This window comes from Hypomesus nipponensis, chromosome 5 (assembly GCF_054491055.1).
Source record: "Hypomesus nipponensis isolate SF chromosome 5, ASM5449105v1, whole genome shotgun sequence".
In the NCBI taxonomy this organism is placed as follows: Eukaryota; Metazoa; Chordata; class Actinopteri; order Osmeriformes; family Osmeridae; genus Hypomesus; species Hypomesus nipponensis.
Window position 1 is genome coordinate 6,689,660 of NC_140365.1, and position 10,341 is coordinate 6,700,000.

The 10,341-nt window shown below is 50.5% G+C and overlaps 1 protein-coding gene across 1 annotated transcript in view; it reads left to right on the plus strand.

The window, feature by feature from the left end:
* The window catches only part of tiam1a (TIAM Rac1 associated GEF 1a), a 48,318-nt gene that overhangs the window by 31,708 nt on the left and 6,269 nt on the right, over positions 1–10,341 (plus strand). The window contains exons 16-18 of the mRNA XM_084698580.1: positions 1,335–1,547; positions 2,253–2,380; positions 10,094–10,324. Of these exons, the coding sequence (XP_084554706.1) occupies positions 1,335–1,547; positions 2,253–2,380; positions 10,094–10,324 (572 nt within the window). The remainder of the gene's footprint in view (positions 1–1,334; positions 1,548–2,252; positions 2,381–10,093; positions 10,325–10,341) is intronic.

Genomic DNA, 10,341 nt, shown 5'->3' on the forward strand with positions numbered 1-10,341 from the left:
ATTTTACTAGACCTCCATTTGGAGTGTATTCAGTGAATCATGAAATGGATAGAGGGACAGGGAGGGGTTGGGGGGTGGGGGGGTGGGGTGGGGGGGGGGGGTATGGTATGGTATAAATGCTGGAGGGACTACTGAGAATCCAGGGCAGCTCTGGACAAATAGCCCTGGAAGTCTCTCTCTCTTTCCACATCTTTATCTTTGTCTCTCTCTCTCTTTCTCTGTCTTAATACCATCAACCCACCCTGCTCCCTCACACATACACACACACATTTATGTGGCCAAAGGGGTTAACTCTCTTTTGTCCCATAAAGATTCTTAGCTACAGCTGACATTTCACATCCTAGACAACTGGGTCACGGCCCAAGGCAAAGTGTGTGTGTGCATGTGTGCGTGGGAGTGCAAATGGGTGTGTGCATGTGTGTTTGCTTGTGCGTGCGTGTATGTGTGTGGGACAGTGTATGGGTGTGTGCGTGTGTTTGCTTGTGTGTGTGTGTGTGTGTGTGTGTGTGTGTGTGTGTGGACATACATTGCCACACTCATATTAGCCCAGACATATCTCAGTGTTGCAGGCTGTCTGCTATTCTATTAAGGGATATAAAATGAGATTGAAGTCTGGTCCAGGGATAAGAAGACTGATGTTCCTGTGTGTGTGTGTATGTGTGTGTGTGTGTGTGGTACAGTAAGCTTGTCTTTGTCTGGCTCCTGTGTGAGGGCTCAGGAGCTCTGTGGATTCTTAACTGTTGTCACGGTCACTCAGCATTATTGCAAATCCTATCTGCTAATTGGCTGGTTGATTGAGAGCTAATTGCCAATCAAGTGAGTGGGGCGCAGGTGGTGGAAGGGAGGGGCTATGGCGTGGTTGGTAAACCAAGCTGTGATCTGTAGGTTATGGGATAGCATCAGATCAGGCTTTTATTCTACAGCTGTCTTGTCAGATCCATAGTTACTTTAAGCAAACAAGCAAGTGATTTTGTTGAAAAGTAAATAACTGAATTGTTAGCTGTCAAGCTAGTGGAAAGGCACCAACAGACATAAGCCAGATGACTGACAGCACAGACTCTCCCTCTCTCTGCACGTAGTGTTTATTTGTACTGTCATTCCATTTGTAGTTCTTTGACCGGTTTTCAATGGCCCACAGGGAAGACTGTGTGTGTGTGTGTGTGTGTGTGTGTGTCCTTTCTGGTACCTTCACATTCCTTTTTTTTACATTGAGACATTCCTTCCCCAAAATAAAGTGAATTTCTTTCTCTGTCTGCCTCTCTCACTCTCTTTCTGTCTGTTTCTCTCACTGTCTCTCTCCATCCATGTCTCTCTCTCCCTCCCTCCCTCTGCAGGTCTGAGATCTGGGGACGAGATTCTCCTGCTGAATGGTAAACCAGCGTCGGCTCTGGGCATGTCCGACATGCGGACGGCGTTCGTGAACCCCGCCCTGACCTTGAGCGTCAGCACCCTGCCCCACCTGGACGCCGCCTTGCTCTGCCTCCTGCCCCCCCGACGCTCGGACGGAGAGCAGGACCTCTGCACGGACATCTTCTCTCAGAGCCAAGGTAAACACACTGGTGGAATAGGAGACACAGCTGGGTTTTGGGTGGGCTTGATGTGTCTCCAAGTTTCCCCATTTTGGGACTGCCCGGTTGGTTGCGTGGTTCCGGGTGAGTTGTATCAAGTGCACCTCAGAACTGTGAGCAGTATTTCTGCTCTGGTGAAGGCTACTTCCCTGAAGCTGATCTGTCCACCTGTATCCGTCCATCTTTTCCTGCCAGGAGAGAGAGAGCAGATGTAGGGGTGAAGGAGAAAAAATATGTGTGGGGTGAAACAGGCTGTCTGATTATGCATGCGGGCTGTCTAATAGCCAAGCTGCAGGCAGTTGACAGCTTGGATCTGACCTCTGTACTGTGTATGTGTTACTACTTTCCGAATGCAAGGACGTCATTTGTATTCCTTAACAGTTTTAGTGCATCGCACTGGCTGACAAGTCAGTGTTGTTTTAAAAAAGGCATAGATGTATTCATATTCATGTGGAGCTGTTAGCAGTAGTGACAGTGTGGGGCGGTCACTATGCAGTGGCCAAGCTCCAACGCAGACCTACGGACCGCTGTATGGTACTGTGACACCATGACCAGTCGATCCCTTCTTTATTAACCTCCTTGTTATTTTTCTCCAATTATGTTCTCTCTCTCTCTCTCTCTCTCTCTCTCTCTCTCTGTCTCTGTCTCTGTCTCTCTGTCTCTCTCTCTCCCCCCCCTATCCAGAGGACATTCTGGATGAGGTGTCAGGGCTGACGGTGGAGAGCCCAGAGGACAGCATGGATGAGGGGCCTCACCTGGCCCCTGGAGCGCCCCTGGAGGAGAGCCCATGCACAGAGACAGCACAGCACAAGGTACAGGACACGCACACACCTGGGTGGAGCACTGCAGTGTCAGTATGATGTGGTGGATCCTCCTTGACCCAGCTGGGATGTTTTATGGTTGTTTGGGGGGGTGATTGCTGGGCTCTGCTATGGTCCTGTGTCACCGGCGGGGGGGGGGGGGGGGGGTGATGAGAGGGCATGGGTTGGGGGGGGTGGGGTGCTGGGGTGAGGGTCATGGTCATGCTGCTCCTTTTGATCTCATTCCAGCTGGGAAGGAGAGAGGGATAATGGGATGTCAGAGATGTCATCGGTAATCCTGCTGGCCTCACTCGCTCTTGTTTCTGACCCTAGGTTATGTGTGTGTGTGTGTGTGTGTGGTGTATGTGAGAGATGGAAAGACATTCTTGAATTGCCATAGTTTTACAATGGATGTCTTTAGTAAGGAAGATGCTTGCTTTGGAAGATCTGGATAGTCTCTTGTCTTTTAAAGATGACCTCCGGCGGGTCGGTCGTGTGTGTGTGTGTGTGTTAGCCAGTGTGAGGCGGGGACGTTCAGTCCGTTCAGTCTTTTTCTCGTGTGATAGTGGCGACCTTTTGAAGAGAGGTCGTTTGATTGGCTGTCTCGGGACGACAGATAGGAGGATCTACAGCCAGGACAAACACTCCCACTCTCACACACACACACATGGCTCACACTAATACATGAAGATGGATAAGCAAAACAATTCAGCCTTGCTTACACAAATCCCTGTACACATTTGTCCACTCAAAAATGACTGTGTGTGTGTGTGTGTGTGTGTGTGTGTGAGCACGCTTGCCGAGTGCGCGTGTGTGTACGTATGTGTGAGAGATTGACAGGGAGAGTGAACAGTGCCACTATCTAATTAAGATTATGTCTTGTCTGATCACGGTCGGCACGGTGATTCCTGTGAGGCGCCCAGCGCCAGACGATCTCCCTTGGATACGGCTGTCGCCCCCATTACCACGGCAATGGCTGACAACCAGTAACCAACGGAAACGATTTTCCAGTTCCCAGTCCATATCCCAGACAGGTCGACGAAAGACAAAAGAGCATGATCTTAGGGGCGGGACAGGATGGTGTTTGACTTCAGAGTGTTAACTAGCCTGGGAGAAACTTGTTTGTCATGACATGTTGCCCAGTGTATTTATTCCATTCAAGAGCTCTGCAGAACACTGCAGGGAAGATGGGAGTCCCAGACAGGTTCACTGTTCTCCTGAGCTCTCTCTGTCTCTCTGTCTCTCTGTCTCTCTGTCTCTCTCTCTGTCTCTCTGTCTGTCTCTCTCTCTGTCTGTCTGTCTCTCTGTCTCTCTCTCTGTCTGTCGCTCTGTCACTCTCTCTCTGCTGTCTATTCTTTGTCCTCTTTGTCCCTTTTGGTCTCACATTCCTCCTCCCCCCTCCCCCCATCTGCCTCTTCATGTCCTTGTTCTCTTTTTTTAGAATCTACAGTCTCTCTCTGTCTCTCTCTCTCTGTCTCTCTCTCTCTCTCTCTCTCTCTCTCTCTCTCTCTGTCTCTGTCTCTGTCTCTGTCTCTGTCTCTCTCTGTCTCTCTCTCTCTCTCTCTCTCTCTCTCTCTCTCTCTCTGTCTCTCTAACCATCTGCCTCCTTGCCACACGTCCCTCTAGAAGTCAGTAGTTCAGGGTCATGCTATTTCCTGTCTCCTTCCGCCTTCCTCCTTTTTTTATTCCTCTCCTCTCTCCTCGTTAAATTTCCACCCTCCTCTCTATTCAGTCCTCACCTCACCACATTCTCCTCCATCTCTCCTCTGTCCCTCTCCTCCTCTCCTCCCTCCTCTCCCTCCCATCCTCCTGCACATCCCCTGCTGTTCCCCTCCATAAACATGAGCCTGCTGACGTTGACCTCCCCTGACTCCTTTCAGCTGCTGCTGCTCGAGTGTTGTGATGATCTTCGTCGAGGTCGGGGCTCGTTCTCACAACAATTTCCAGACACAGCAGCCAGGACACAGCACCCCTCCAGACACAGCCCCTAACTTTTTTTTCATGTATTGTAATTGTAGATTTTCTCCTGACTGCTTCAAAGACAAGCGTCTGGCTGCAGGAGACAGACAGACAGAGGGCTGTTCATTAGGAGAGCTTCTTGATAAGACCCACTAACGAGGGAAGGGGACGCCTTGTCTGAGATAACAATGATAGTGGTTAACAGGGACTGGCTGGCTGGCTGGCTGGCTGGCTGGCTGGTGGACTGACTGGTTGTCGGGCTAACTGCCTGCTTTTGCTGTCTTTTATTCTCGTCTTCTCCCATTTCAGTCTCTCAATTTCCTCTGGTCTGTTTCCTTCATATTTACCAGGCACCGTCCTGTCCCGTCTAATCCAGCCTTTCTGGCTGTCGTTCCCCTGAGCCACCACTAGAGGGAAGCATCAGTGTACTTCTGATAAGCTGGTGTCCCCATTTGTGTATACAAGTTAAATAATATCAATAATGGCGATGCAGAGAAATGGTGCCTTGGTACAAAATAAGGAAAATAGCTGGATTTATAGAATATCTTACCAGAAGTCTTCCCAGACACCAATGAACATCGTTTTAGGTATGATCCATCATAATAAATGGCATACTAGGCAGGAATGGAGGAAGATCTGTTCAACAGGATTTCAAACCTTTTTTAGATTACAGAGATTCATGTCATGACGACCCATCCAATCATACAGTCTTAGTGCGTGTGTGTGAGCTTGTCTCATACAATGTCTCCCGTCATTCCATGCAGGGATTTGTGGATTTGCATGTTTTACAAGAAAGAATGATCTCTATACTTTGGAAGTCTAAGTATGTGTGAAAAGTGTCGTCGTGTGGGTGTGTGTTGATAAGGGGGCGCCTCCGTCTCAAGGGAAGGAAGCGATGCCCTTCCTGTCTCCCATGGGTCTGTCTGTGATAAGAGCAAATCACCTCGGCTGTGTCACGAGCAGTGCACATGTACATACAGTGCACATTCAACAAATGAAACGATGTATCATGGATGACATCGGGTCGACATTATTCTGGTGTGTGTGCGTGTGCGTGCGTGTGTGTGTGTGTGTGTGTGTGTAAATGTTTTTCTGGACTGCGTGTCTACCTCTCAGATTCCATAATGTGGGTGGGTGTGCGGGAGGACAGGTTTCTACTCGCCCCCATTCTCCACTCCTCTCTCTCCACTCCTCTTTCTCCATCTCTCTCGTTCTCTCTCTCTCTCACTCACTCTCACTCTCTCGCTATTTGTCTCTCTGTCTTTCTCGCTCTCTCGCTCTCCTCTGTGCGAGACTGGCATCGAAAGATTGTGTGTGCAGCTCTGACCAGGCAAAAGGTAGGATTGCTCTCTCTCTCTCTCTCTCTCTCACTCTCTCTCTCTCACTCTCTCTCTCCGACACACACCTCACCTTACTCCTGTCTTCTAATCATCCCTCGTGTTCCTTTCGGGGGGTTTTCCGAGTTGTCTCAAGACGCCATGCAGTGAGATGGTGAACGCTAATGTGGGGATGCGTTTGTGTGTGTGTGTCTTATTGTCCAAGGTCAGGACAGGGGAGCTGTGAAGGGGTCTATGTCTCCACCATAACTGCACTGGTTATGCAACTGCACCTAGCAGACATCCCAGTGTACGGCTGCCTCTGTTTTTGACACGTTCCTGAGATCCAACAGACATGTAACAACGTGTGCTACTCAGAGTAGGACCTAAAGGCAGTCCCAAAACACGCCTGAGGTCCTATGCTGACCTGTTTTCTCTCTTCCTTTCTCCGTCTCTCTTTCTGTCTCTGTCTCTCTCTCTCTCTCTCTGTTATTATCAGTCCTTCTAAGCTCTGATCATCTCCACAGCCACTCGGCTAGGATGGGAGGCTTTGCCACTCACCGCCCACACTGTGTGTGTGTGTGTGTGCAGCCTCCTGCCTTCACCTCCCCTTCTGTCTGTTTCATCCCTCCCTCCCTCCCTCCCTCCCTCCCTCCCTCCCTCCCTCGTCTCTCTGAAGAGCATGTCGCTGTTGTTGTTGTTGTTTTGCAGTGTTTCTCCTGTGGCCTGTATAATACACTGCTTATTGGCGACAGAGATATAGCGGGGGGAGACCGAACTCGGAGAGAGAGGGGCGAGAGATACAGCGGGGGGAGACAGAACAGGGAGAGGGAGAGGTGTAAATAGAGGGATGACACAGGACAGGATGCGGAGGCGAGAGATAGGGAGGGAGGGAGGGAGGACAGGAGGGAGGGAGGGAGGACAGGAGGGAGGGAGGAAGGAAGGAAAAAAGGGAGGATGGGAGAGAGAGAGGGAGAGAGACGGAGGCTGAGATGATTGACTCTGTAGAAGATTGAAGAGAACCAGCATGTTCTTTTGCTCCAGCTCTGCTTCCCTATCAACTAGCCTTGCCGGGGCTGCATTCGCTAACATTTTGCCTCATTCTGCAGTGTTGCATAGTTGCTATTCCTCTCCTTCTGCATGCAGTAGTGTATTCCAGCATTGCGCAGCTGTTGACTGCATTCGGGTGTGTTGCATTGTAGATGGACTGTGCAGATAGTGCTACGTGGCATCGGTTTACAAACCTACCGGGACAGAGCTTGAACGCAGCCTGTTTCTGCACCTGCACACAAAGAGAGTGACTCAGAGTAGAGAGGTAGTCAACCAGGACCAGGGGAGAAGACAGACACACACACACGCCTGGCATCTCGGTGTGACCCCAGCTCGATCTCCTCCAGTATGTCAGTCCTCCGGAGGAGTAGAAATGGCAAACGCTCTGAATCTCTCTCCAGCATGCTGCAGCTGGTAAGCATCCCGTGTGTGTGTGTGTGTGTCTGGATGTGTGTGTGTCTGGATGTGTGGGTATGTTTTTGGGAAGGTGTGTGTGTGTGTGTGTGTGTGTGTGTACTTGCAGAGTGAGGTTTGTGTGTTTATCTGATCTTTTGTGATGTTATGTAAGTGATGGATGCAGGACATGTACAGAGGGTTGTACAAAGACAGGCTCATCCATTCTTATTTGGGTACACGCCGTACTGCTTGGCTTTGGCGTGCTGTCCTCTTCATACACTCATCCATCTTTGACAAGTGTGTGTGTGTGTGTTTGTTTGTGTGTGTGTGCTTTGACACTTCCGTCTTCTCTGCCATGGTTATCTAGCAACTCTTCTCGCCTGTGTCCTTGCCAGCAGAGTTGTGCAATGGCTGTGCTGTCCTCTCCTCCCTCCATCCTTTTGATTCTTGTCATTTCTCCATCTGTCTCTCTAACCCAACCCCACCTCTGGATGACCCAGGCCAGTGAAGGGTCGTGGTCATGTGTCACCTCCCCCCTCTTTCTCTCCTGCACCCTCTATTTCCCGCTTCTCCTACGTTTCCCCTTTCTTCTCGCTCACTCTCCCTCTCCCTCTCTTCACATCTCTCTCTCTCTCTCTCTCTCTCTCTCTCGCTCTCTCTCTCTCTCTCTCTCTCTCTCTCTCTCTCTCTCTCTCTCTCTCTCTCTCTCTCTCTCTCTCTCTCTCTCTCTCTCTCTCTCTCTCTCTCTCTCTCTCTCTCTCTCTCTCTCTCTCTCTCTCTCTCTCTCTCTCTCTCTCTCTCTCTCTCTCTCTCTCTCTCTCTCTCTCTCTCTCTCTCTCTCTCTCTCTCTCTCTCTCTCTCTCTCTCTCTCTCTCTCTCTCTCTCTCTCTCTCTCTCTCTCTCTCTCTCTCTCTCTCTCTCTCTCTCTCTCTCTCTCTCTCTCTCTCTCTCTCTCTCTCTCTCTCTCTCTCTCTCTCTCTCTCTCTCTCTCTCTCTCTCTCTCTCTCTCTCTCTCTCTCTCTCTCTCTCTCTCTCTCTCTCTCTTTCGCTCTTCCTCTGTCTCTCTTACTCGCCCTCTCTTTCAGCATACCTCCCCTTTGCCTCTCTCTGTGTTTGGATGTGGGTTGAGAGCTCCTGTGTGGTGGGGGAGCTGTTGAGGAAGGGGGGGGGGTAGATGGAGAAATCCTGCAAGATTGGGGGTGGAGTGGCAGGGTACATGGGAGGCGGGGGGGGGGGGGGCAGGCAATCAGCGCTCCACAGTACTGACATCAAGTCTCTGGCATTCGAACACTTTTTGTGCTCCAACACGGTTTACTTTCATCCTCCGTGTATGCCATGTACAGGCCATGTGGGTGGAGTTAGTGGGTGCACACTGCGGTATCTCCTTGGTAGAGCTGGTTTTACTCCAAGAAGGACAAATGTTGTAAAGGGAGTTGGGCTGCGCTCGTGTGTGTTTGTTTATGGCTGTGTGTGGAATACCACGGTGGAAAGCAGTCTGACTGCTCCAGTCCACACGAGACAAGCCATGCAATCAAGACTGACAAGCGGTGACCCTGCTTGAAGAGCCCTCATGCTAAATGGCTGTCAGCGCACACAGTAAGCATACCGTGTTATCTCGGATGACGGCAAATAAACAAACAGTCTATAGAGACTGGGGGTATCTATGGGAACCTTTACCAGGGCCTCTACCTTCTCTGGGCCACCCTGCCTGGGACTGACCAGGCATGAACCTGCTCGTCATTTGGTTGGGTAAAACAATGATTGTACAGTGCCAATGATGTGTGTATCTAGGTGCTGCTAACTTCTGGGGTTTCCTTTCATTTGAAACTGACCATGGCTGATTTACAGCTCACTCTAATCAACTAGGGCTTGAAAACCCCAAACCATACCCCTCCAAGGATTACTAACAATAATGTGAAACATATGTGGTCAAAAACAGACACTCATGAGAGCCCATAAGCCTATAAAGTGGCGTGTGTGCACGCGCGCGCACGCGCTGATCTGTGTAGGAGTGTGATTTCCTTGGTTTGAGAGCTGAGAGCATTACAGCTGAACTGTCTTCCATCCAAGCTATTCAGCTGGGGAGTGTGCTGTCATCATGAACTCGCCGGTCCTGCTAGACAGCATGTTCTATCTGTGCCTGTGTGAGAGAGTGTTCTCTCTCTGCTCTCGTGTTCTTTTTCTTCCTCTCCCGTCCTTTTCAGGGAGAAGCTGTCAAATATGGCTTCAAACGCGCACGCCATCTCTCCCCCTCTCCCTCCTTTCTTCCCAGAACCCCCTTCTTCTCCCGCTCCCTTTCTCAAACCCACGCTGGCTCTGTCATTATTCCGTGTTTTTCTCCCAGGCCTCTGAACTGTCGACGACACGGATGTGGTTGGATCCATCCTCACGGTCCCACACCTTTAGATATGATTTGTTTGTGTGTTTAGTCCGACCATCCCACCTCCCTCCTAAATGAACAGGTTGTGTATTGCGTAATCCTTTTCTTGGACCACAGGGACTGACAGATGTATTCTGAGGGTTGTGCGTGCGTGTGTGTGTGTGTGTGTGTGGTGTTTTGAGGAGCGTGCCACCTCCTGTTTCATCTAACTGGTACGACTAGCATGTCAGCTCCTGCCTTGAACAGTTTGGTGCTGCGGTAAAGCTTAGGGTGTGGTGTTCCCTCTCTGTGGGATCGTTTCGGGGCATGTATGTATGTGTGTGGTTGCCAACACCATGTATAGTTCAGTGGATTTTCTGCTCGATACCCAAGATCCTGTCATATCCTGACTCGTCCAGTGTGTGGATGGATGTTCTTTTGTGTCTGAAGGAAATTAGTGTTGAGTGTGCGTAGGAGATGGTGATTAAGAGAGATGGATATTGAAATTATGTAAGCGCTTCTCTTCAAAACTGAATGCAGCAATTCAGACTCAAATTGGCCTTTTGTTAACCCCACGTTATTTGCTCTCCCTTTTCCTCTCTCTCTCTCCCTCCCTCACCCCCCTCGCCTCCTCCCCACCCCCAGAGTACAGAGCAGGTGACTGCTTTCTGCCGCAGCCTCCACGACATGAATACCCCAGAGTGCCCGGCGTCCTCGTCCTCGTCCTCGTCCTCCTCGTCCCTCTCTCCGAGCCCCGTGTCGGCCGGCCCACCCCCCATGGCCACGGGCACGGCCACCCAGAAGCAGCTCTCCCATGCTGACAAACTACGCAAGGTCATCAACGAACTGGTGGAGACCGAGCGGACCTACGTCAAAGTCAGTATTCGTTAAAG